A 26,913-nucleotide genomic window follows, 5' to 3' on the forward strand; every position below is an offset into this window, starting at 1 on the left:
GTAGCTAGAAAATGCTTGAGAAGAGACCATTTTCACTTTCCACTTTTGGAGGTGTTTCTCAATCATCAACCAAAGATATAATTACAGTATGGGGGTTCGACAGCTCAAATCGTAACTTCTGCAAGTCAAGTGGAGCATACACACTTGCACCTTCCCAAGCTATCAACAATCCTCCTCCAAAGAACGAAAGATGGAGTCAGATGTTATTGAGGGGCTCCATGTTTTTCAGCTGTAATTCGATTAAGGAAAAAGACAAACTTTGCCCACAGAATTTGCACTTTGTATCAGCTCAAAAGATCAGATTGATCATCTACGAAGAGCTAGCAAGAAGAACACTAAATGTTATTAGCTCAAGGATTTACAAACTGACAGTAGGAGTAACGTCCTTAGGTAGCTGCAATAGATAGAGAAACAGAGTTGGCGAGAGACAGGAGTTGAGGAACGAAGCAAAAGTAAAAACAGAGTTCCTGCACTTTCACAGGCATACACTTGATCCTTCCCATCAAATTGCCTGCAGAGAGTGTCCAAAAATCATGACCAAGTACAAAGACTAACAGGGTGAAGTTTGCATTGCCCCACTCGCAAGAAATTGATTCAAGCTTTAGTCAACTTCAGGTTTCGAATCCGGATATCACAAAAGAGCACACTGCCATGAGGTTGTAACAATGTTTGCCTGTGATAGGCAGGCAGAGTGCTAGTCTAGAAGGAATAGATCCCTCGACTCATCGGCCGAGCATTTAAAGAATGTAATTATATTAGTCCAGCTAGTTCTCCACCAAAGAAAGGGAAACATGTTTAAAAGCATGACGTAATGAATATGTCCGTTGTGAAAGAGATGCAAGAAGGGCAGGGTATATTTTAGCATCAATTCAACTGACCGATTAATTGAAGGTCTCCTTCGGGAAGCATTAGAAAACAGCAGGCGAACAAAAGAAAGGATACATTCCAGGCACCAACTCCATTAGTTATGTGAGATAAGAAATAACGTCACCTTCATGTAAAAACTAGTAAAATAACCAATTTCCCTCTCCAAATTTGTCAGATTGATGGAATATGTAGCATGAGGAAACCACTGGGACAAATACCATATTATCATTCTTGAAGAGGCAAACATAACCACATCAATGACTGTATCTAAACAATTGTCAGCAAAATGATTGTGTCGTAGTAGAATGCGTTCGCAAGGCATTGTCATCATAAGAGCCAAACTCTGGCATTGCTAATCTGATTTTCTTATTCTTCAGAAAGTCTGAAATCAGGTCTTACGACACAACACTCAAGTATACCCATAATATGGATGTTAAACCAACCCACTGGGAGGAAAATGGCATTCAAGATAGAAAATGAAGAACAAAGCCAAAAGTATAAACTAATCATGTCGTTCACAGGAAGCTCGTTAATCCTGCAAACAAGGTAACACCACCTTCAAAGTTACCAAAGAAGGCTCAAGGTCAAAATCTTTTCAGTAAATTTAAATCTTGTCCCAAGCAATATTATGATAATGGATAAAAAAAAATTCCCCCAACTCACCCCTCAACGATTAAATGCCTGTGTCCCCCCTAGAATAATTTTGTACTCAGAAGATGTGAAGGCGCTCCAAATCACTTCTCTGCTACTTGAGCAACCTCTTCCTTCTTCTCACTTTCCAAGTTTGCGTCAGCGTTAGTGTTGTCAACCCTTTTCCCATGTCCTTCCACTGCATCTCCATTAGAGTAGTGGTTCTTCAGAACAACTGAAATGTCAGCCTCGGAGGCTCCAGCAAGCTTAAAGCGCTCAACGGCAGCATCCAGTTTCTCCTTCCAACCACCCATCCCTAACTTGCACTCAACTTGAGATCGCTCAAAAAGCATATTACCCCAGAAAAGGTGGATCTGTGATCTCATAACTGCAGCTTGCTCAGCGGCTTCTTCAGGCGAGACCTCTCCATTACCGGCACTCCCGAAGGGCTCACCTTCTGCCCCTTGTTTTTTCCTTCTTTTCAGCAGCTCATCTCTCTTGCTCGAGTTTGGATCTTTCAGTTCGTTCGCCCTTTGTTCCTCCAGCTTCTCCCACATCTCCGTTGCGGCTTTCATCTTCTCCTCTGCACTATCAAAGAGTTTGAGTGTTTCTGCAGGATCCCAGCTCATTAGGTCAATTTTCTTAGCAAGAGCAAATGACCAGTGAAGTTTGGCCATTTCAAACTGCTGCTGTCCCAAAGCAAGCAATCCTTCATAAAAGTCTGGCTTGATTACGAGAGCTTCCTCATACTTCTCTTTGGCCAATGAGTACTTCTCTCTCACCCAATCATAAGCTACTTGAAGTTGCGCTGCTACTACCTCCTTCCCGGCAGACTCATCCAAGGGAATGCGCTTTCTTGCTGCGCACATATGGACATTGCCCCAGTTGAAGAAAGCTAGAGCTGCTACCTCTTGGAATTTTGCAGCTGCCTTGTCAAACAAATTCTGAGCTTCTTCACTTGTCACAGTTTCCTCAAGTGCTTCTGTGCAGAGCTCCATACCAAGCTCATGCAAGTCTATGTGAGCATCGGCGTCAATACCGACATGAGTGCGGAAAAGCTGAGCAAACTCAAACAACCAATCATCCATCTCAACATCCTTGCATTCTGGATCTTCTGAAGTACCCGGCTGCTTATCTTTCGAGTCTTCTTTTTCAATCTTATCAATTGCAGAATCACCGGCTTCTAATACCGATTCACCTAGAGAAGAATGAGACTGACTTTCTTCTCCTTTGTTCTCCTCACTTTCCAAAGGCTTCTCTTCATCTTCCTCCACTAAAGGTGGCTCCTGCTCAGAAGTCACCTCAACAATGTGCAACCTAAGCAACCCGAAGGAACCGGTCTTCTCTGGTTCAGGCTCTTTCTCAATAACACTGTCGACGCTAGACTCTGCCATTCTGAGCTCACTGCTACATGTGATAGTCACTAAATCACCGTCGTTATCCCTATACTTGATCAAAACAGACTTAGAGGAAGGAAAACGTTTGCTTATAATCTCCCTTAACACTTTAAAGCTGCAGTTCACAGGCATCAGGGCAAGCCTTATGTCATGATCATAAACAAGCTTCAGTGCCCTCAAAGGAATAGCAACATTCGAGTGCCGACCACCGAGAGGCAATATTGATGCCGACGAAGATGAAGACCGCTGCTTGGTTTCCACGCTCGAGTTCATCAGAGGGTCAGTAGAAGAACCACTCAGGGGCTTTAACACAAGTTTTGGCATTTGGGCTTTGGGCACAGGACCATTTTCAGTTGCTCCAATTGGTTGGGGCTTCTCTATCTTACTACTCGTAGATAAAACAGATCCTGCTGCAGAGGATGTCCCCTTCTTAGGCACCGGACGGGCAGGCAAACATGGCCCTAGGCCACCAACTGGAGCCCCGCGGACAGCAGAAGCACCGAGAGCAGCCGCGGACGGCTGGCTTTGGAGGTCCTGCTGGGCCTCCTGGCGGGGGCCTAACGCCATACGCAATCGTCTTGCAATCTCCAAAGCATCCCCATTATTCGGGTCTGACCCCAACAACACCTGAACATCCTGCATAGCCATTTCGATCTTTCCTATGGCCTCCAATGCCCTAGCCCTCCTAAGCAGCGCCCTGACGAACCTGGGCTGAACCTGAAGCGCCATCGTGCACTCGGCTATCACCGTCTCATAGTCTATGGGCTTCATCTGCATCAGGCAAGCAGCCCTGTTGCTGTGAAACACCGCCCTGTCGGGGTGGGTCTTTGGCATGAGGTTAAGCGCATTATTATACTGCTCAAGAGCACCTACGTAGTCCTTGCTCTGGAACCTCTTATTGCCTTCTTCTTTGAGCTCATGGGCTCTTTTCAAGAACACTGACGAGTCCAAATCAACACCACCATTGGCTTTCGGCACCGGAGCATCCACGGAGACATGGTTTGCACCTCCTTTCTTTTTCTTCCCTCCAGATTTCCCCATCAAATTATCCCCCCCAGAATAATTGATCAACAGTCAAGTTATTCAAGAATCAATGTCGAAAATGATTCAGACTTCCCCAAAAGCTTCTAAAATGAACGAGGTCGCCGAGACAGAGAGAGAGAGTACTTACAAAGAACACATGAAAGCTTAAATTTTTCAGCTTCCTGTGACGAATTTGATTGTTACGTCATGGGATGATGATGATGGAGGAGCTGATTGAAGAAAATAGGAGCTCAGTTGATGAAGACGAGCAAGAAATGAGAGATGGGGTTTTGGGAATTTCACTGGGGTTGAAACCCTAGATAGCTGCGCCTGGGATACAATTTTTTTTTTTTTTTCTGCTGTTTGGTTATTTGTGTGTATACACCTGAATATAAAAAAAACAAAAAAAAAAATCCTCTGTTGTCGGTCCTACTCGATAGGGATTCTTGTTACCGTTGATCTCCGGGGAGATGGGGAAGTTCCTGATGTCATGCGCTTCGTCCGATCAAGTATACGGATCTCGTTTGAATCTATGGCCTGTGACTTCAGCCGTCGGATCGGCCAGCTGATGGGTCCAGCGCGATGTGACGGTCAGGCCCATTGGCCCTGATGGGCCGGTCTAGGCCCACTTTTGTGTGTGGATTCGGCCTTAAAGGTCCAACAGTTCAAATTTTTGTGGTCAGAGGCCAGGGCCGGCGAGATCATCTCGATTCGCTCGGAGCATATGATATATCATTTGTGTCCCTATTCCTGTGTTCTCATTATTTCACCAGGTAGTAGGTGCATGCAGCAACTGTTATGTCTAATTGCAGATTGATCTACGTTGATATCGCATTTGTGTCATCTTCCAAAATCATTCATCAGAAAGTGAGAATAACTTCTTCCACATATAATTTACATAACGATTAATCACACGTGATTTTATCATTGAGAACAACGACGATACTTGCTAATTCTATCCGACAGAGCTTTCCCAAGGTGGAGGAGAAGAATCTGATCTTACGAAAAGAAACAAAAGATGGAGACAAGAAACTCTATGGCTATGGCCAATGCAGCAATTGGCTGTGTGGGGAAGCCGGGGAAGATGGACATCCCAGAGGGACTTAAGGGAGATAGATTGCTTGCATGTTTTTGAATATGTCTAGGGTGACAAATTGTAGCCACTTTGCAATCTCAATCAGTCCGCTCTGCATCGCTTCCTTCATTGTCTTGAGCGAAAAGAGGAGAAATTAGCTAGTGCGTAGACCGCATATATCTACATTCTCCTGAATTATCTTGTCAACCGCCGGAGAAATGAAGGGTGTAACGATAAGTAAAAGTTAGGCCGGCAAATCTACAATTTTCCAGCTTCCTCTCAGTAGCTTTCGGATTGCAGATCTTAAGGGTATCAAAATGCCTTAGCCGGATCAGCACAACAAAGGGCAATTGGGAGCTTAAACTTCCTACGGATTCGCACGCTAGACCGTCTAATGACCATCTACTCTCTCCTCTGCCGACGTAAACGAATTGCGACAATCACATGGAACAATAGACTTCTGAAAGGATGCTCCTATGGGCGTCTACCTTAGTCGCATTTTAATGGAGCAATCAAACCCCAAGCAGCAATTCGTTTATCTTCTCTGTATATAGACGAGAGGGAATCTTAAACATGTGGGACTACAGCCATGCAGCTGCAGTACAGATTGTAATCTAATGCCTGGCCGTTTGCCTTGATCCACAGTTTAAACGTTCCAACCTTTGTTCCTTGTTAATCAAACATGCAAACTGCATCACTGTCTCCTGCCCAATTGAGCTTACAAATCTCCCTTTAACCGCTGTCCTAATCATCATCAGCAAAATTGAATTGGAATCATCTGAAAAATTTACGTACCTAACAAATCACGGGACAATTTCAAGAGCAATCGAGGCAAAGACTTCCCTTCAAAATTAGCCATAGCCCAACGAACTCCGCAATCCCATGAACCGATCACAGATCATGATCGTTCTTAACCATGGGTGGCTGCATCAAAGCCTATTTGATCAAATGACAATTTTGATAGAGGCGATATAAACTAATTCCCAACCTTTGAGCGACCCAACAACCCTCAAAGCTTTCGCCCAGGCACACAAGCGGCTTCATCTTCTTGGTTGGGAGCATGTGATCCTGAAAAGGATGGGATGTGTTATGCACTTGCAATGCTTTCACTTTATATAATATGGGTAGGATCTGCCGCTCTTTCGTCTTCATTAGCTCCTCCATCCATGCCGGCTTCGAGGCACCAAGAAGATGAGGCAAAGTTTTTTGATATAATCGGGGAGAAACATCCGGACTTGCGGATGGCACGATGGAAGTTGCACCAAAGATTCTTATGTCCAGGTCTCGATTCCGTTGTGACATCATCTCTGCCAACTCACGTAGACATCCATGGCTCTTCGAGTTGTGCCGAGATACTATGCGGACAGCGATTTCCTAGGCCCTTAGGGCGCGAAGCAGCTCATCTTCCATGTAACATTTTCATCCAAGATTTTGACCGAATCTTAATATAACATTTTCATCCAATTTCTTGTTTCACATCAAAATGCATGTTATGTTAGGGGATTACATGACAGCTTCAATGTCGCTCTCCGTGAGCTCGAAAGTTGGTGCGATGTCGATGAGATAAAAAAAAAAAAAGGGTAATTTACTGAGACCGTAGCTGCGATTAAGGATACACTTTGGAAGGATACTCTTAAAATGATACATCGATATGTCGATGAAATTTATTTGATAGTGATTATGTCGCTTAAGAATTATCACAAGAATTTTTATTTGCAATATCTAATCAAATAGCCACTACAAAATGATATTTGGCTCATATAAGATATATCCTCTATCAAACAATTACGAAAAATATTAGTTTCTTTTCATCTTTATTAAGTATCTGCTTTTATCTGCAACTTCTTCAGAATGTGTTTTATGTTGTCTTAGTAGCCGTTGATGGGTTAGCCACTGTTAAAAAGAAATAATATGTTGTAGGTACTATTGGTTTTTACCTATATTTGATCGAATTTTAACCTATTATAATCGTTTGACCGAAAAAAAAAAAAAACTTGTTATAACCTTTTCACCCAATTTCTAGTTAACTCAACTTTTATATCAACGGAAAGCTCGTGATCTGAACTATTGAAAATGCAATTAAACAAAACAATCTTGTATATGTACCTTATTATTCGAATTTAACATAAGGATTTAGTTCCATAATTAGTTTTTTTTTTTTGTGATGTCACTCAAACGTTAGTTGATCACTTGATCGTTTCGTAAGTAATTATCATAATGAGCATTGTCTAAACTTCTAGCTGCATTTAATTATTGCCACAATCCGACTTCAACTGGATGTACCGAATCACGGTGAGGGATACATCGCCCGACAACACCAAATAAATCACTCATTCTCTTGGATATAATTTACTCTTAATCATTATCGAGGCAGTCGTATTTGTGGTTTCGCTTCAAATTTGAATATGTACTTGTATTTTATTCGTGATTAATTAATTGAGTGTTTTTAATTAATTTTCTTTCAAATTATTAATGATTCAATAACAAAAAAAATACAGCGGTTGGTCAAAGCGCAGAATTGACATTATAAGGGACGCATGGGTAGTCCTATGCTGAAGTGTAGTTTTAGCATATCAGATTTTAAACATTAGTACGCTATGCTTTGAATGTATTAAGTACTGGCTTAGTTATCCTGAAGTATCGGCACAGTTCCATTTCGTGCAATTTTTATTGAACATATCAACTTATAAAATACAAAATTTCTTTCGTCTCTTTTGAATTTTCTTAGAAAAAACTAAGTTTTTAAAGTTGATTTAAAAAAAAAAAAAGGCCCCGGCACAACCGCACTCCGACCCGGCGTGCCTCGTACGTGAAGCGGGTCGGCAGGTCCTCGGTGGCCACTCCTTGTGCTTTGTGATGATAACAAAGGGAAATGCTTCCTTCTAACAAATTCTTTTGAGGAAATTCAAAAATCTAAAGACAATGTAGAAAGGGAGACCGTGGCGTTTAGCATTCTCTTTGCAAGAAATTTGCGAGTAACGTGAACAATTTAAGGAGCCGTTGAAGACGACGAAGAATCAAATTATCCACAACATTTCTTTGCAAGAAATTGCAGGCCCAGTTTTTGTTTTTGTGTGGGCTTTAAGGCCCAATCATTCAATTCTTTTGGGGGCTTAAAGGCCCAAATGGTCACCAGATCAGGTACAGTACATTCAAAGTTGGGCCCAAAAAAATAAAAATAAAATAAATTAAAAGATCTCATTTTCAGTATTCTTCAATCCTCGTTCACATGCCACTTCCCAATGCTCTTGCTCTCCAAAATGATTTGTTAATTTCCATTTGCTTCCATTCTCCCTTGCAACGATTTCATCATGCTCTAAATATCGTAGTGGAGAATGACAATAACGACAACAACAACAGCATCCACCATTTGCTAAATATTCTAACTTAATCTGAATTTCGCGAGGCAAAACATAATTGAGTCATTCGTTCAGTTCCGCAATAACAACTTTTACGTGCTGCCTTCACCAAACAGCAATAAGCCTGATTTGATGGCAATGAGACTCAATAATTTGACGATTGGGTGGAATTGTAGGGGCAAATGCCACATGCTAGTCCTTGCCGATACAGCACCTTGCGAAATCCGTAGCCCCGAAGAAAACCCCCTAGCTACTACCGCGACAGCTTCACAAAGAAGAACGTCCGGTGTTTGGAGGACATTCCAGCTCGGGATTAATGCAAATGGTGTTTCTTTTGGGTCCAAATTGATGCCAATGATGTCGAGAAGGTAATTCATATTATGGACCATGATCGAATACATGGTGATGAGGAACGTGTTGGTTTATTCACTTATTAATCCTGATTAGCACACCATCCATCGCGAAAATTGCGGTCACACAAAAGACATTAACAATCTCAGTTCTAAACATGACAGCCGAATTACTTCAAGGTGTTGTTCCAACATCAGATGCCGCTTAGATCAACACGAGATTCCCTCCATCTTTTTCCATCGATTCGATTTTATCTGTTGGAATGGAAGCGCGAGTACCTTGATAATTCCTTGGCTGTTCGCCGCTAACATCGCCGAACCGTCGTGTTTCCAGCACACCGCGCTTACAAAGGGTGAATCTGCATTCTCCCCAGCATGATCCGCATGGGGGGAGTTGAAGCTGTGCCAAGCCACCGGTTTAGGAAGATCCTGGCCAACCAATCAGCGAAGAAGATGTTACCATATATGTGGTTGAGTTCGCTTCAGTCGCAAGCTAATGCAAAGCCGATCAAATACCTTGTGATAGACGACCACTTCATTCGTTTCGCTGCCGCAGGCTATGAAGTTTCCAGTCGATGAGAGGCCCGCAAAGTTTTTCTTATTCAAGTGCCCTGTAAATTCGCGGAGCTGTGAAAAGTGGACATAGAATGAATTAGCTGCCAAAATATTGTGGACATTGGATTCAAGAAGCCGGTAAACATATGTGACATGGACTGTAAATCTATGGAAAATGTTACGAAGATGTCGTGATACACAAATCGACATTGTACGAGTCAAGTTGAGTGCGATCACATACAGGAACGCGTTTTTCTATATCCCATAAGCGCAAGGAGCTGTCGATAGAAGCGGAAATAAGGTTGTTGCTGGAGGAGAATTCCACATGGGAAACAGACTTCCTGTGCCCTTTGAGCTTATGCACCGCTCGGCTGATATTTCTCGAGTCGTAGTAATGAATGTTATGATCTGCTGAACCCACCTGCAAAACCCGAGGAGGAACACAATTCACATATCTGTTTGCGATTTTGAACTTATGATGAGACATTAAGTAGATTCAACCGAAAAACAAGGCAAAATGGAGGTAGGACTGTGTCATCGTTGGTTTATCAGTCTTATGGAGCCCGGATAGTTGGTGCTTCATTAGTATAGTAGTGAATCCAGCAACTGGGATTGAATTGCTTTCACACGATCATAAGGAATCTGAAGAGGTTTAGACTCATACAGCAAAGTATACGCTCGATCCAGGATCGTATTTGACAGCGCAAATAGAGGTCTTCATGTTGATGGTGAGAACACTCGCTTCTTGCTTGGTGGACCAAACCTTAACCTGTTCCATGAACACAGTCGATCGCAACCGAGACTCGTCAAATTCGTAACGTCCGCCCAAATAAGATGTATGCAACCCAAGCATTTAAATGACTGCTTCAGCATAACTACAGGGACAGGAAATGCTCGGTTTGTCGACCAATTTGAGAAATGTATCTCCACATAATGGGCCACACCGCCAATCAAGGTAATTCTTATCAAGCAATATCGAGAAAAGCAAATATAACTGGTAGAACTTCATATTACCTTGCGGCCATTGCCTCCAGAAATGAGCAAATGAGGCTCAGTGTGCGAGAAATCAATCGACCAAACTCGATTCTCATGCTCGTTAAATTGAATCATACTCTGCAAGATGTATGTTGGATATATATATAGGTCGTTGTAATAGCTGGACAGGGGAATGAACAGAAAAGGAAACGAAAAATGCGGAAGAGCGTCTTCAGGGTTGGAGTTAACTTATCACCTGACAAGTAGCTGCATCATGAACAGCTACTATGCCTTCATAATCACTAACGGCGAATTGGTTGCTCATGTACTTATTCCAACTCAAGCAACTAAGTTTCGATTCTCTGGAGATTTTGACAACAGGTCCGTGATCCGCTGCTGTTCCGTTCAACACCTATAACAGGTCAACTAAGTGAGCAATCGATGCGGAGACATCAGGAACCAAAAAAAAAAGTAGGCATCTTGTGTTCACTGAATTCCATTTCTGCATTGAAACCTTGTGCCGTAATTGCCATCATCTTATGCTAGTTCAATAGATTTAATATGATGTATGACACCTTTGTTAGACCAAATAATAGCCCTTGACTATTGCAAAGTGCAAACATGAGCTTTGACGGATAAAGAGCTGCAGGCAGAGGCATTTATCAATAGGATTCACCTTGTTAAAGACATTGTTTCACCTGTAATATCTTGAGCAGTTCTCCTCGATTATCAGAATCACACATGATCAGTTAGTTCTCATGTCTAGATGTGAGCGTGTTAGTACTGTTTCACTCGCTGAAGGTAATTCAGGAATTCGAATTTCGGTTCAGTCATATTTCAAACTCACCTAGAGCTCGTGACAGATCACATGGCGCTAGTCGAAACAGATACTGTACATCAAGTGCTTACCGAGGGAAAATGGAAAACCTCGACGGTCCTTGAAATCCCAGCTGTCGCAAACAATTCTTCATCTTTATTGAGCTCTATGCTGCACAATAATATCGGCTCTCAGATACAGTTTCAATAGATGACAAGAATTGAAAATCAGCAGAGAGGCTGACACTACATTATCTGGAAAAAAATATGATCCAGATAGTTCCCGATCTGCCAGTGATTGGCCTACCAATAACTCACCTTGCGGCAATATTTCGGGAGCCGACATGAACCCCATTATTAAGTTCAGCAATGACCTTCAATTGACTAGAACCACAACGAGGAAAGAAAACAGATATGAGTGAAAAGCAGAACGACAGGACATTGAGGTAACAGATAACATAATGATAGAGAGATCCACTACCTGTACTCCATGAAAGAACTCAGCATTGATTTAACATCCTCGAAACCTGACTGACAACCTTCTCTTTTCATCGAATCACATCCGGTCTCTTCCTGTTTTGGTAAATTTTCTAATCAGCTATAACATCTCTTGTTAGCCAGACCACAAGAGACCAAGGAAATTTCCCAAGCGATCAAGTGGTGCAAGCATCCAGCAAAACTAGAAGAGTTCAATTTTGTGAAAACCCCTAACCTTTTTAAGAACCGGTCCTTCCATTGCAGGGCATGGCGCTGTTCGACTAGTATCCTGTGAACCTAACCTCAAGAAATCAATCTCTTGAAGTAGGCCTGTCAAGTACGCGTAATCTGAATACTCTGCTAACTTCTTCTGTTGGGTTTGTTGCTCGGGTGTCTTGTGCGACTGGAGCTGAATGCTCTGACCGCAATGACAACACGATCCACCAACCACAGAAGATGGTGGACTGGTAGAAGCAGTGGAAACGTCAAACTTCTTCAGCTTCTCGAAGCATTCGTCGTCTGGTTCTAGAGATTCTGCACGCTGTTTATTGTCAGTGGCCTCTATGTGCTCCTTAGTGTCTTGAAGATCAACCTGCATCTAAAGTAGGGGAAAACGCGACATACAATATCAGCTAACAACAATTTCACCAATCTAGTTATAAATGAAGCAGCACGTTGGCGAAACAGAAGCTGTAAACATGGCACAAAACTCTAGCGTAGATTGCAGATATTCCTTGATGGTGGCATGGTCTGTCACCACCAATATCGGAACCCGCATGGCTTCACAAATAGCAGAGACAAGCAGCAATTTCTTAGATGAAGCTGCAAGCGAACTCTCACCACTAAAAACTTCAACCTCAATTATGCTTTTCCAGACGAGACAATTTAAGAAATCAAGGAGCCGATTAAGCACACTGAACCAGGTCGAACAGTGCCTTGATCATACCTTGTCGAAAATAGCAACAGCATATTCGCTGCAGCGAGATTATTACATGATGCGGTTGGAAGCCGAATGTGTCATGAACCCAAATCAAACACATGTAGTATGTTCTTGAACCATTAAGCCAACAAGGCAGGCGTTAAAAGCTTTGTTATTGATTCTCGTTTTCAAGAACATGAAGGCAACTGACACTTGAATCCAAACGTAGAATTGTACTGCTTAGGTGTTACGCTACAGTCATGTATACATGCATAGAGAGAGAGAGAGAGAGAGAGAGAGAGAGAGAGAGAGTTCTTACAAGTAGGTGTCCACAAGCTGCGACGAAAGCGTCGTCCATCAAGTTGATGCAAATCGGACACGACAGATCATCAGCATCGGCCATTAACGATCCCACCGTGCCTCCTCCCATCTCTGCGTTTGTGCGTGAGAGAGAGAGAGAGAGAGCAGGGAGGCCGCCTTAGGCAAGAGGACGAAGCAAAGCTACTTTGAGAGAAGACTTGAGTATTGACCTCGCCGACCCCGTAGAAACTGGCAAGTCTCTTTTTCTATAGAGAGAGAGAGAGAGAGAGAGAGAGAGAGAGAGCATCAAAAGTAGGAGAGAGAAGCGAAAGTTCGGAGAGAAATATGTGAAAACGTGAGTATCAACATAACTGGACAACGTGGCGCTGGCTTCCACCGTTGTTTAGGCTCTACATTGTCTAGAAGGTGGTTGTTGGTTTTTGCTTTGAGGGGGAGGGTGGTGTTTGTGGTGTTTTGTGAAAACTAAACATTACACATCAATCAATTAGAAATAACAACTTTGGATACCACCCAATTTCCTTTGGTGTCTTATGGAATGCACCAACTCCTACTTGTAATGATATATGCACTTCGAGTATGTTCCGATCGACTCGTTGGCCAAAACAGCTCGGTTGCTTGAGTGCTATTTTGTCGCTTGGGCATACTCGGTGCACTAATGTGTTGCCTATCTATTATAGCCATGCCAAACCTATAGTCGGATGAGAGAGATTGTGCACGCCTTGGTTGGAGAATGGTTCATTCTCCCTGTAGGACTTTCATAGTTTAGGCTCGTATTTTATTGATAGTTTGGATTTTGGCCCATAAATAGTTCTTGAGTGGCTTAGGGCACTTTCGGCCCCCGGGATTTTCTTGTGCCGTTTATATATAATATTTTTCTCTTATAATTGATAGTTGTGACATAGAAGTGAGAGGTGCTAATTATAGTGAAATCATCTTTGTTGAGTATAGTCCTAGTTTAAGGGTGAATCACGATAAAATCTTTTATCTTGATTCCTCTATCTCGTCTTTACTCCCTATTTCGTTCTGTTTTGACGTCTAATCCAAACACACAAGCTTTATTCTGGACTTATAAGCCCTCGCTTTTGGGTGATGCCGGGGATCATGAGTGCCCGACACTGATCGACGATGGGTTACGAGTTAGGTTGTGGATGACCGGGGGCATCAGGACTTTGTCGGGGCAACTACAAGGTAGCTCGTGCATGTCGGCTTGTCTCTTTTGGTTGGAAAATTGGCCCAAGATTGCATTGAATCGCAACAAATTCAAAGCCTATATATACTGACATGTTTTCTTCATGGATTTCATCCTGTATACAACTTGCCTAAGAGTCATATGTACAATATTTCAAGAAGCTAATCGATCAAATGGACACATGCCAATCATCAAATATACACGAAAAGGTGTCTTTCGAATCGCAATCTTCTTATCTATAAAAGAAATAGATAATGTTAGAAGACATTAGACACAAGATAACGAACTTTCAAACAGAAACGAAAGAACGTACGTCGTTCTTTCTCCCTTCTCTCTCGAAAAACACACAAAATGCATACATCGTTATTTTGAGAATCGATCAGCATTTATGTTGTGAAACTTGGATATTTTTCTCTGTGATTATATTCGGACCATCTTGGATTTGAAGATTCGTGGAGGACGCGCCAGTCATTCAACGACATTCTCGGGCAATTCCGCAATCGAATGTCGATAGAAGTTAGTCGAATTCCTTTTCGTTTTTTTTTTTTATATCCAACGGCATGAGCAGAGGGCCATGGAATATCACACGAGCTCTTTGAACAAGCTAAATCTAAACCTTTGACTCGTGCGGATAGTTTCGATCCAGAATAGTTTGCATTTATTTGGTAGGATTCGGACATACCAGTTCCTAAGCTGGAAATTCACTAACATCCCAAGCAATTCCGTGCCCATTCGAGGGGCTTAACAGTGGCATCTCTTGTGGACTACGGAGAACAGTTGAGGACTTCGGCATTGTTAGCGTAACTTAAATTTCTCAAAAACTGAAAAATCCTATTGAAATTCCTGCATGTTAATTTTTTTTTCCCTTCTATCTTAACTTCATTACATTCATATTATTTCATACACAGCACGGAACCTGACAAGTAACATTTCATCACAAGATTTTTCTCATATTTCTTTATTTTTGAAGATCTCTTCATGCCCTGGGATTGTAATATCTTCCAAATTCAACCCTGCAGTCAAAACACCAAACAAACTCCAAGTAAGAATCAACACCATTTAGAGAGAGAGAGAGAGAGATGATTACTTGCTGCAATCGGTTTCAGGATCAAGGGGCAGAGGCAACTGAATTTGGCAGCTCTCAGGAAGGGCCTTGGCTCTTTCGGGGTCGACTCCCATGCCGGGCGTGGCCTTCTTGAAGCACTCGCACAGATCTCGCCGTACCTGCATCGTGCTCGCCAACTCCTTCACCTTCTCCACGGCCACACAGCACGACCTGGCCGGCTTCGGTTCGGACCCGTTCAAGTATGGCTTGCACGGCATCATCAAAATCGTAAGGGCGTCGCTGCACGAGGTGTCATCGATCGGTTCCAGCTCGTTCCCGACGATGCACGTGACCAAGAGGAACATCAGGCTCGCAATGCAAAGAAAAGAGAACACTAGTTCCACCTGCTGCTTGTCCTCCTGTGAGATACAGATAGAGAGGGTTTCGTTCTGGTTTGCTGAAGTGATTAGTGTGGCTTTGAAGGGCTTGACAATGGAGTCTGTTATAGGGGGAGACCAGAGTGTTAAGGCTTTTGGTGACCCAAGAATTAGTTCAAAGTAAATTTGTGTGTATCTGTTTGTGATTTTTAGTGATCCAAAATTAATTTAAATGCTGGTCATGAGAATTTTCCTGGTTTTATAACTGGTTTAATCAAGATTTGGAGCCATGTGAGGATGATACCAAATGCAACGGACTGTTTGACCAACCACGTTTACTCGTACATGGTTTTTAAGGTCAAGTCCATGGTTTTTGTTTACGTTTCAATTGGGCGTCCTGGGTATTCTAGGTGGTCGTGCAAATTCGTGTCAAGATAACACTCTCGAGTTAGATCGTGATTTTATTGCAAAACGGTTGTGTTTTATAATGCTAATGAGACAGTTAACCCGCGGGCATTGCACCAGCCGTCGAACTAAATACACTTACAAATGGATTATGAACAATTTAAGCACAAAACACGTACAATTGATTTAACACCCATCATTAGTTGCGAAAGTTTACTCGCAAAATTCAAAGAACGCTAATTAATATAAATTGATAGCTAACTCGAATGAGAATTGGAAATTCGGAACTAGTTCATTGATAAATCGGAGAAGAAATTGATAAATAAGTTAAATTAAAGTTAATAAGTTCATCTAAGAGTTGGTAAATTGAAGACACGATTAAGAAAAGTAAGTAAAATGTTGGTAAAAGATAAGAAAAGTTCTTAATGATGCCTCACTATGAGGATGAGTTCAACTTTGGAATTGATTCACTTACCATGTATGAAAGGGGTCAAAGCTAGTCAATAGGACGCAGTGAAGTCTTATCTTGAAACTCGTGTTAGCATAAGAGTTAACAGTTATAATTCTAATTAAATTTAAGTGGTAGAGCACTCGTGGTAATGAGATTCATGATAACATATTGGTATGTCACGTGACACAAGTGATATAGGCCGGAGTCAAGGGGTGCGAGAATGTTCTCCTCTTCCCTACGCCTTTTGTAAGTACTTAAATTAGGCACAATAGGCCTCTATTCCCCTCCAAGAAATGTTCAATGGCCGTGCCGAAGAATGTGGTGGCCATCGTCGCGTGTAGTGTGCTTGTACACGTCCTGAATTTTTCTAATTTTGTGCATTCTTTTAGTTTAATACAAGTTAGTCGCAAATTACATCTAACGTAGTTTTTCTGTGACATATGCGTGATTAGATATTTTCTTTTATACAAGTCGAACAAAGTCAGGAACCAATAACGTGTAAAACCATGTCAAGCCAAGACCGATTAACATCCGAACGGAATGGATTCGAACCTCTTTTAGAATAGTTTCCGGTGCAAAATGAAATTCATAGGAAATATAGTTGAGTAATTCAAAGGAGAAATAGAAATATTTGATAAGATTCGATTCATTTTCATTCATAGGAAAATTTATCACTTTAATTATCTTTTCGTATATAATCAGTGGCTAAATAGGAAAATGTTCGTTTCTTGATATGTGAACATTCATAGTTTGCACAACTAAGAACTCAAGATGTCTAAAGAATTTCTTTTCATCTTTTAAGGGAAATGCTACTACAATTATTAGTTTTATGTGTCTTAAAAGAAACAAAAATTCACAATATGAAAGATAAAAGTACATCTTATGCTTTCTCTTATTAGTATATTGATTTTTCATGCGGTATTCTTTACTCAGCATGTTAATCACAAAACTCTATTAATGGTTAAGTTAAATATGTTAAAATTTTGGCCCCTTTCACTAGTATCTTGGGCTCCATCACTAGATATATGCAACAATACTTAGGACCGATTTGTCACTAAGATAGTAACATGTAGGGAATTGAGTTCGACCCATTACCATTAAAATATACACCGTAGAATTGTGATTCAAATAGTAGAGTTTGCTCTATATATTACCGAGTTCTGATTACTGGGTTCCGAAGTGCTCAACTAATAATATGGAACGGATAACATGCGAGTCGAAACTATATAAATGGTTCAAATGAGAAATTGCTCGTACTTAACAGTGGTATCTCTTTCTTTTCTTTTAGTTTTTTTTTCTATAATATAGGGGTATGAGCACATAGCTCTAGCTATCTGGAGGCCCATGAAACGTCATACGAACTCCTTAAACAAGATAAATCTAAACCTTTGACTTGATAATTTTGACCCGGAATAGTTTGCATGAAATGGGTAAGACTCAAACATCTGATCTCCAGTTCGTAAGTTGAAAATTCACTAACTTCGCAAGCAACCATATAACGACCCATGGGTTAATAGTGGTATCTCTTATGGACGACAAAGAAATGTCGCATTATCAAAAATTTCTCAAAAGCTGAAAAATTCTATTGAAGCTCCTTCATGTTTATTTTTTTTTCCCTTCTCCCTTAAATTCATTTCATGGATCTTGTTTTATACACAGCACGGAACCGAACATTACAAGATTATTCTCTTTTTTCTTTCTTCTTCGAAGATCTCTTCATGCCCAAGGACTGTAATATCTTCCAAATGGAACCCTGCAAAATAAAACAACACCAAACAAACTTCAAGTAAGAATCAACACCATTTAGAGAGAGAGAGAGACAGAGACAGAGACAGAGATGATTAATTTACGTGCTGCAGTTGGTGTCGGGATCAATGGGCACAGTCAAGTTAACTTGGCAGTATAGAGGAAGTTGCTTGGCCCTTCCTGGGTACACTAAATAACGGCCCGGAGCAGGCGGTTCCGGGCCGGTTTCCAAAATTGTGGAACCGTGGGCCTGGTTAATGGGCAGGTTCCGGGCCCACAGTTCCAAATGGCCCCCTCTACTATGAACCCCTCAATACTTTTTCATTTACATCGGAAATGTCAGTTTTGAGATATTTAAATGGAACTAAGAGATAAGGGCTCTAGGCATCCGGAGACGTCTGATCAACCGGACCACAACGGTGGAATAATAAGTCGTGAAAACTTAAGTATTGAATAGTTAGTGTTGAAATATTTAAGCCTGAAAATTTAAAAATGATAGATTGGTTTCTTACCAGACATGAAATAGTGAGCATTATTAGAAGGTATTTTCAACAAAGCAATATTAGTTTATGCAACTACTTCAGCCGTAAAAACGAAAAAACAGAAGCTGTGACTTTTTACGGTGTTTGACAAATATCTCAATAATCGCAGCTCCTTCAAAAGAACGACAATCTGCAACAACTTTTGAGGAAGCTGCCTCACCCAACTCTGAAATATTACATCTTTAGAACACGTATTCGCAAACATACGAATCGGGACAACAGTGACAGTTCAGCCACGGCCATATCAGACGGGCTACACGGTTCTTTAATAAGCCTTATTTACGAGACCACTCCAATCTAATTTCAGGAATTCCTTTGTGAGACCTCACACTAGATTCTATCGAAAGATTACAATTCTCATGCAATTCTTGCAACTCGTGCATGGTTTTTCAGGTAAGTCCATGGTTTTTGTTTATGCTTCAATCAGATGGGATTTGGCTGGTATTCTAGAGGGAATTGATCATACGAGTCTTTGGATGACTATTATGCAAAGAGACTATTTTGGACCACAAACAATAAATAATAAAGAATTAAAAATTGTTGCGGGGTTCATTTTTTTTAAGATTTTGTGGCTCTCAATCTAGTCACCCAAAAACTATTATGCTAGCAAAGTCCTATTCTAAATGGGCCGTGCAATTCGTGTCGAGATGACACTCACGAATTGCCTGTGATAGTTATTGTAGAAAGGTTTTGTTTTGTAGTAATAGCCAACTATTGTACAAGATAGAATTGAAAATGGACCGTGAAGAATGTGAGCATACATAGCATTGTTAGTAGTGACGTCACCCGTAAAATCAAATTATCGAAATTCGACTATGCTAATTGACAAGAAAATAGAATTTTAGAAACAACACGGATTATATTGCATGAACTATATACTTCTCAAATAACGCATGTAACACGATCGAAGTTTTTGTCTACTTACCATCATGAGAAACTTTAAAAAGACATGATTACACTAAATGACAAAAAAATAAATTTCTTAAATACGAATCTGTGACAATCAAATAGTAAAATAATGAGGAGGCAAGATAAGGAGGAGGGGCGATTCATCTGTTCCTTTATGGGGGAGAAGAGCTCTAATGTTGCCAACTAGGGGTGAGTAAAAAAATTGGAATCCACCCAAACTGGACCGGATTGTACCCAATCGGATGATTTTGGGTGGTAACCGGTAGGTACCGATTCGGTTCTCGATTTCAGGTGGGAACCATCCAAGCGGACCGGCTTTATCTATATAATATTGATATATATTTTTTTAATTGAAGATATCTCTCTCAAATTTTGATTCATGTGACTCCCAAGACTGCTGGAGCAGCAATTTTACTTCTACAGCTTGGAATATTATCAGCTTCCTTGTACTTCATAGATTCAGTGATTTTTTTTTGTAGGATCTTGCACCTAGAAATATCCCAATCTCTCAAGTATTATGATCTATTAGGGCCCTCAATTTTGACTAGTTTATCGTAGTTTTACTTCTATAGGATCTTATTTCACTAGTGTATCATTTTTAATTGATGTTGGTGCTCGGTAGAACGGGTTTCATGGATCCATTCGGGAACCGGTGGTTTGGTTCTCGGGTGGATCCATGGAATGTGCGGATGGTTCATGGTTTGCATTTTTCGGAACCGGTCTCTAGCGAGTGATTTTTAATTCTAGGGTGGGAACCACCCATCCTAGAACCGATCAACCCTATTACCAACTAAGTAGAATGCCAAAATTTTTAAGACCAACCCATATGTGATCGCTTTCTTATCATATGTAGATATTGTGTCAAGAAGGAGATCGCTTATATTAATAAACCGATATCACGTGCGCATGTCGTGTGTTTTAGCAATCACGAAATTAGGTGCAAATGGAGTTCATTGCCTCCCACTGGCCCCTTGCATATATTTACGGTAGGGCTTGAATAAGAGTACATTCAGGTGTACTCAAGACAAATGGCTCAAGGGACCTAGTCACTGTTCAATGAGTAGCATCCACATAGGTCTCCTTTGGTGTTGCGACGTCTATGTCTGTGACCCCACCTCCACAAAAGGTTTTTGGGCATTTAGGCGAGGTCATTAATGAGAGGTTAGTCAGGATATGAAACGAAGTTGTAAGATTTTTCATTTTGTGAAAGCTGCTTTAATGATGCTTCACCACGAGGATGAGTTCAACTCTAGAATTGATTTTCTTAGAGGATGAGTTCAACTTTAGAATTGATTTACTTACTATATACTGGTCAATAGGACCCAATCAAATCTATCTTGGGACTCGTATTATCACAAGAGTTAAAAGTTGACCATTATAATTCTAATTAAATTAAATAGGAGAGCACTTGTGGTAATTAGATTAATGATAACATATCGGTATGTCACGTGACACAAATTATATAGGCCGGAGTCGGGGGTGCAAGAATGTTCTCCTCTTCCCTACGCCTTTTGCAAGTACTTTAGTTAGGCGCAATAGGCCTATATTCCCCTCCAAGAAGTGTTCAATGGCCGTGCCGAAGAATGTCGGGGCCATTGTTGTGTGTAGTGTGCACGTACTCATTCTAAATTCTTTTAATACACATATATTAATAAAAATAAAAATATATGTATATATGCCTCTTTTATTTTCATGCAATTTAGTCGCAAATTACATCTAACATTTTGTTCATTTGGGTGATATATGCGTGATTAGATGTTTTCGTTTATACAAGTCAAACAAAGAATTTATCACTTTAACTATCTTTTCATATAAAATCAGTGGCTAAATAGGAGAATGTTTATTTCTTGATTTGTGACCATTTATAGTCTGCACAACTAAGAACTCAAGATGTCTAAAGAATTTCTTCTCATTTTTTTTTATAGGGAAATGCTACTACAATTTTTAGTTTTATGTGTCTGAAAAGAAAAAAAAAATCACAATATCAAATATCAAAGTACATTTTATGCTTTCTCTTATTAGTATATTGATTTCTATGTGGTATTCTTTACTGAGCATATTAATCACAAAAATCAATTAAATGATCAAGATAAATATGTTAAAAGCTCCGCCTCATTCACTGGTGTCTATCTTTCGCTCCAATAATTAGATATATGCCTTACTAGAAATGGTGAGTAATTTGAAGTCTATGTAGCGTAGGTAGCCTTATATGGAGTGGTGCAACAATAGTTAGGACCATTTCTCACTTAGACAATAACATGTAGGGTATTGAGTTGGACTCATCACCAATATAATTTACATTGTATAATTGCGATGCAAGTAGTAGCGTTTGCTCTATAGACTATCGAGTTATTGGGTTCCGACGTGCGCAACTAACAATATGAAGTGGATAACATGTGAGTCTAAATTGAGTGAGTGGTTCTAGTGAGAAACTGCTCGTACTTAACAGGAAGAAAGTCTTTCTTTTCTTTTCCTTTCGTTTTTCTTTTATATCCAAGGGCACGAGCGCAGAGTTCTAGTTCTCTAGAGGCCCATGGAATATCGTACGAGCTCCTTCAACAAGTTAAATCTAAACCTTCCACTTGTGTGGGTAGTTTTGATCCATAATATTTTGCATTTATTTGGTAGGATTCGAATACTTGATCTCCAGTTCCTAAGCCAGAAATTCACTGACGTCCCAAGCAATTCCGTGCCCATTCGAGGTGGTTAATAGTGGTATCTCTTGTAGACAACGGATAAAAAGTTGAGGACTTTCGCATAGTTAGCGTAAGTTAAATTTCTCTAAAACTGAAAAACTCTGTTGAAGCTCCTTCATGTTATATATTTTTTCCCTTCTCTCGTAACTTCATTTCATTGATCTTGTTTCATACACAGCATGGACCCCAACACTTCATTATCAAGATTATTCTAATGTTTCTTTCTTTTTTGAAGATCTCTTCATGCCCCAAGATTGTAATATCTTCCAAATTCAACCCTGCAGTCAAAATGCCAAACAAACTCCCAGTAAGAATCGACACCATTGAGAGAGAGAGAGAGAGAGAGAGAGAGAGAGAGAGAGAGAGAGAGAGAGATGATTAATTTACTTGCTGCAATCGGTTTGAGGATCAATGGGCACAGGCACCCGAATATGGCAGCTCTCAGGAAGGGCCTTGGCTCTTTGGGGGTCGACTCCCATACCCGGCGCGGCCTTCTTGAAGCACTGGCACAGATCTCGCCGTACCTGCGTACTGTTTGCCAGCTCCTTCACCTTCTCCACGGCCAAACAGCACGGCCCGGTCGGCTTCGGTTCGGACTTGTCCAAGTAGGGCTTGCACGGCATCAGCGCCTTCAGGGCGTCCTCGCACGTGATGTCGTCAACCGGTTCCGGCTCGTTCCCGACCATGCACGTGACCAGGAGGAACATCAAGCTCGCGATGTAAAGAAAAGAGAACACTAGTTCCACCTGCTGCTTGGCCATTTTCCTCCTGTGAGATACAGATAGAGGTGGTTTCGGTCTGGTTTGCTGAAGTGACTAGTGTGGCTTTGAAGGGCTTGACAATGGAGTCTATTTATAGGTGAAGACCGGAGTGTTCAGATTTTTAGTGACCCAATAATTAGGTCAGGGATAAATTTATCACGGTTGTATTAGTTTGGGATTTTCAGTGATCCAAAATTTAATTTAAATACACGAATTTTCCTTGTCTTAGAACTAGTCTAATGAAGATTTGATGCTATGTGAGGATGACAGCAAATGCGACGGACTGTTTGACCAACCATGCATGAGAAGGGGGTTACAACTCGTACATGGTTTTTAAGGTTAAGTCCATGGTTATTGTTTACGTTACAATTGGGCGTCCATGGTATTCTAGGTGGTCGCGCAATTCGTGTCAAGATGGCACTCACGAGTTGATCGTGATTCTATTGCAGAACGGTTGTGTTTTGTGATGCTAATCAGACAATCAACCCGCGTGCATTGCACGAACCGTCGTACTAAATACAAATGAAAATGGAGCATAAACAATTTAAGTGCAAAGACAATCTATTTAACACCTGTCACTAGTTGTGAAAGTTTACACACAAAATTACACAAAGAGAACTACTTAATGAAAATTGATAACTAAACTCAAAGGAGAATTGGAAATTCAGAACTAGTTAGTTGGTAAACCGGAGGAGAAATTTCAATTAAATTAAAGTTAACAATTTCATCAAGAGTTGATAAATTGAAGACCCAATTAAGAAAAATAAATAAAAAGTTAGTAAAATATAAATAAAGTTCGTGATTATAAGAAATATAAACTTGGTGAGTATTTTTTGACGCAAAACTTGTAGGTATTTTAATTGAAGGAAATTTAGTAAGTCAGTCTAATTAAAGTTAATAATTTCTAAAATGAGTTAGCAAGTTTTAGCCGTTACTAAAAGTTGCAAATAAATTTTGAAAACAATATAAAAAGTTGACAACTTGGAAAAAAAAAATCTTAGTGAGTAACTCAAATGAGAATTGATAACCTATACTATGTGGTAAATTAATGAGATAAAAGTTTGTGAGTCATGCTAACTTAGGTGGTTAATCTCCAAAAAATAGTTTAGTAAATAAAATGGGTTGCTAACTAAGGTAAATAAAATTTAGTAACTCAATAGAAAAGTAGGTAAATTGAGAAACAAAATTAAACGTTGGTAAATAACTCAGTTGTGGGTGGCTAACCCAAAATTAATAGGTAATTTCATCCGACAGAAGTTGGTACGACACGCTAATTTTAGGTAAGTAACTTTACTTTAAATAGTAGTAAATGCGGACTGCATACTAAGCTATGCAAATAAAATTTGATAAGCTAACATAAAAATTGCTAATTTACTAACTTTTACGAAAGATTTCATAACACTTATCAACACTCATTGTAACTTATTAGCGTGAAAAGAGTAATCTTACTTTTGGGCAAGAAAAATCTGCAATATCAAAGAAACTTTTTGAATCGAAAAAGGAAACATATGTTTGACCTATTAAGGGCTGCACAAATGATACTCACATAAATAAATGTAATCCACATAGTCCTCATAAATGGTCCAAAAAAATGCTAAACCTAATGCAATGCCGCAAATTTAGTATTAAACTTTCTAATTTCACCAACAAAGTCCAAAACTTTTTGAAGATTTTTCAAGAGAGCCGATCTGATCAATTTAGGTCGAAAATTGCTGGCATGATGATTCAATACCTTTGATCATCACCAGCAGCTAACGTGGACGATTTTAAATGAAACAATGTTTTCTTGCAATTCTTTTACGGTTTTATGATTTTTTTAAAAAGAAAAAAGGAAAGAATTTAGACAATTTTTCTTTTAAAAAAATTACAAAACGACATTTTTCATTTAAGATAATCCAAGTTCCCACCGGCCGTACCATGTAAGATGGTTAGAATTGATTGAACCACCATGTTAACGATTTCGGGCCTAAAATGGAAAACCGCCAAAAGATTTAGTACTATATTGGCTAAAATGAAAAGATTAGAACTAAATTAGCGTCCTTACAATATGTTTATAACTCTTTTGACAAATTTCTCTGTTTTCCTTGATATAAAATTATTTAAATATTGAAACATGCATTCATCTAATGACTCGAGTTTTCAAGAAGAGTTGACAGCGCTTCCACAAAATTTCAAATTCGAGATAGATTAGAAGCTTAGAGTGTTCAATTAGAATGGCTACTCTCATTGTGACATGCATTTTTTGTTTCGTGAAACATCAGCTTATCTGGATTCTCTTATGTTTTGACTTTGGTACGTGAATTGAAATTCACTAAATTTTCTAATTTCTCCTTTTACTTGGACTTCAATCAATTGATCCCGTCGCATACATCTTCAGGTCAGGGTCCAACACCCCGCAGTTAACGTGCTGCAACTGAAGTTAGAATCGACCGGCACGGAAAACTGAATATGGCAATACTGGGGGATCGGCTTAGCCCATGCGGAGCCGACTCCGAGAAGAACGATGGTGTTGCCAGCACTCGCACAGATCTCGCGTTAGCTCAGCTGTGCTATTCGCCTTCCAGTCCAACGGTTGCATGCCCATACAGCAAGTCATGGCCGGCATCGGCCGCTTGTCGTTCTAGAAGGGCGTGTGCGACGCAACAAGTCGGCTTCGGCCCTCGCTGCCCGGGTCTCCACCATTCGGTTCTGGCGATTCATTTCGACCGTGCTCGTTACCACAAGGAACATTATTGGACTCGAAACACTAATTTCACTCGATGGCTTGGCCATTTTCATGCCTTCTCCTAAGTATTTTGTTTGATTTAGTGTAGCGAGCGTGTGCATGTCCGGTGGTGTAATGAAATCCTAAAACTTTTCAAATTGGTGCAATCAAGCATTTTCATTAATTCTGTTTAATTTGGATAATATGAAATGCTGATGTGGTCTTTTTTTTTATTTATTTTCTCTCTCCTATGTAATGCTGACGTGATTGAAACATGAAACATTAGGCTAAAACAACATTTTTTTAATCCTATTTTTTTTATTTAAATAATATATTTAAACTATATTAAAAATAAACTTGTTTTTCTTTATAAAAAAAAATGGAGGAAGAAGGCAAAATAGGCCCTTGCCCTCGCCCCGCCACCATCGCCAAATCAGGGCCCAGTAATAGTGAGGTAGCGCGCCTGACTTTTCCTTTTTTTTTTTTAATCTCTTTTTTGTGTTTGCTTATTCTAATATAATTTAAACAAAAATTTTACTAGAAAAATCATATTTGGGCTAAAACGACGTCGTTTTAGCCTAGTATTTCATGATATAGCCATAACATCGCTACGTAAGAGAGAGAAAATAGAAAAAAAAATCACGTCAACATTTTCTGATTTTCAAATTGAACGGAGTTAATGAAAAGACTAGATTGCATAAAGTTGACAAGCTTTAGAATTTTATTGTACTTTTTGAAATTTTTGGACTAAATTGCATCTTCGTGACAAGTTTTAATACTTTCAATACAAAACATGTGTAAATCACGCTTAAATTTCATTTGTTTTGCGAAAAATGAATGATTTGGAAAATATTTTCCTAAAAATGACCGTTTATATCACTTGACATAATTAGTCAATGGAAAATGTTTTCATCACCGACAACAATTTATATCTAAACATTTCCTTAAACGATGAAAATATGTTTTTGTTCATTTATTTTTGTAAGCGATATAAGCGATCATTTTAAAATATATATTTTCTAAATAATTAAATGTTCACGAAATAAACAAAGCAAAATTTATCGTCACGTACTTACGAATGCAATCCAATCGATCTGTACACGCCGAGACTCACTTGATCCGGCAATTTTCAAGCACGTGAGTCGGGATAGGACCACAGGAGTTTTGGGCATTTCAAAGATGGTTATTTCTAGTTACTAACGGCACGACCGTGCCCACGAGAAACTTTTTCCAAAAGTAGGCAAGTGGTAGAGTTTTAGAAATATAAAAGGTTAGTACCACCAAAAGCCTCAAATTGGTACATATATAATAAATTTACCAAAAT

General features: G+C 40.0%; 3 protein-coding genes across 8 annotated transcripts; all 3 read right to left on the bottom strand.

Annotated features, from left to right (window-relative positions):
* Positions 1 to 153: 153 nt before the first annotated feature.
* Positions 154 to 12,746, bottom strand: LOC115742847 (protein CLMP1). Of its 4 annotated transcripts, none has more exons than XR_007199648.1 (2): positions 1,531 to 4,236; positions 154 to 394 (listed from the first exon to the last, which is right to left on the bottom strand). XR_007199648.1 is itself a non-coding variant. In XM_030677351.2 (2 exons), the coding sequence occupies exon 2, from the start codon at positions 3,933 to 3,935 to the stop codon at positions 1,602 to 1,604; it is 2,334 nt and encodes a 777-aa protein (XP_030533211.1). In that variant the 5' UTR covers positions 3,936 to 4,041; positions 12,729 to 12,746; the 3' UTR covers positions 1,195 to 1,601. The 4 variants fall into 4 exon arrangements, 2 of the variants coding, with proteins under 2 accessions (XP_030533211.1, XP_048140706.1); XR_004015612.2 differs by lacking the exon at positions 154 to 394 and adding an exon at positions 1,195 to 1,402; XM_030677351.2 differs by lacking the exon at positions 154 to 394 and adding an exon at positions 12,729 to 12,746 and having other exon boundaries at positions 1,195 to 4,041.
* Positions 8,755 to 12,905, bottom strand: LOC115742848 (E3 ubiquitin-protein ligase COP1-like). Of its 2 annotated transcripts, none has more exons than XM_030677353.1 (11): positions 12,763 to 12,905; positions 11,760 to 12,122; positions 11,529 to 11,620; positions 11,366 to 11,431; positions 11,141 to 11,219; positions 10,488 to 10,643; positions 10,271 to 10,369; positions 9,921 to 10,025; positions 9,498 to 9,677; positions 9,218 to 9,328; positions 8,755 to 9,130 (listed from the first exon to the last, which is right to left on the bottom strand). In XM_030677353.1, exons 1-11 carry the CDS (start codon positions 12,871 to 12,873, stop codon positions 8,912 to 8,914), a joined length of 1,581 nt encoding a protein of 526 aa, XP_030533213.1. In that variant the 5' UTR covers positions 12,874 to 12,905; the 3' UTR covers positions 8,755 to 8,911. The 2 variants fall into 2 exon arrangements, with proteins under 2 accessions (XP_030533213.1, XP_048140707.1); XM_048284750.1 differs by lacking the exon at positions 12,763 to 12,905 and adding an exon at positions 12,471 to 12,645.
* A 2,009-nt stretch (positions 12,906 to 14,914) lies between these two features.
* On the bottom strand, positions 14,915 to 22,973 carry LOC125316595 (non-specific lipid-transfer protein AP10-like). 2 transcript variants are annotated; one of them, XM_048285343.1, is made up of 3 exons: positions 22,676 to 22,973; positions 15,041 to 15,204; positions 14,915 to 14,966 (listed from the first exon to the last, which is right to left on the bottom strand). In XM_048285343.1, exons 1-3 carry the CDS (start codon positions 22,883 to 22,885, stop codon positions 14,930 to 14,932), a joined length of 411 nt encoding a protein of 136 aa, XP_048141300.1. In that variant the 5' UTR covers positions 22,886 to 22,973; the 3' UTR covers positions 14,915 to 14,929. The 2 variants fall into 2 exon arrangements, with proteins under 2 accessions (XP_048141300.1, XP_048141299.1); XM_048285342.1 differs by lacking the exons at positions 14,915 to 14,966; positions 15,041 to 15,204 and adding an exon at positions 22,257 to 22,402 and having other exon boundaries at positions 22,512 to 22,973.
* Positions 22,974 to 26,913: the final 3,940 nt, after the last annotated feature.

This window comes from Rhodamnia argentea, chromosome 9, assembly GCF_020921035.1.
Source record: "Rhodamnia argentea isolate NSW1041297 chromosome 9, ASM2092103v1, whole genome shotgun sequence".
Lineage (NCBI taxonomy): Eukaryota > Viridiplantae > Streptophyta > Magnoliopsida > Myrtales > Myrtaceae > Rhodamnia > Rhodamnia argentea.

Excerpts from the sequence above, each read along its gene's own strand:
- LOC125316595 (XM_048285343.1), bottom strand. The coding sequence starts at position 22,885 with ATGGCCAAGCAGCAGGTGGAACTAGTGTTCTCTTTTCTTTACATCGCG. Across the intron at positions 15,205-22,675 it reads GCTGTTTGGCCGTGGAGAAG|GTGAAGGAGTTGGCGAGCAC; the intron begins GTGAAGGAGCTG and ends GCCGTGGAGAAG. Across the intron at positions 14,967-15,040 it reads CCTGAAACCGATTGCAGCAA|GGTTGAATTTGGAAGATATT; the intron begins GTAATCATCTCT and ends TTTTGACTGCAG.
- LOC115742847 (XM_030677351.2), bottom strand. The coding sequence starts at position 3,935 with ATGGGGAAATCTGGAGGGAAGAAAAAGAAAGGAGGTGCAAACCATGTC.
- LOC115742848 (XM_030677353.1), bottom strand. The coding sequence starts at position 12,873 with ATGGGAGGAGGCACGGTGGGATCGTTAATGGCCGATGCTGATGATCTG. Across the intron at positions 10,026-10,270 it reads CTGGAGGCAATGGCCGCAAG|GTTAAGGTTTGGTCCACCAA; the intron begins GTAATATGAAGT and ends TTCATGGAACAG. Across the intron at positions 9,678-9,920 it reads GATCGAGCGTATACTTTGCT|GTGGGTTCAGCAGATCATAA; the intron begins GTATGAGTCTAA and ends CGGGTTTTGCAG.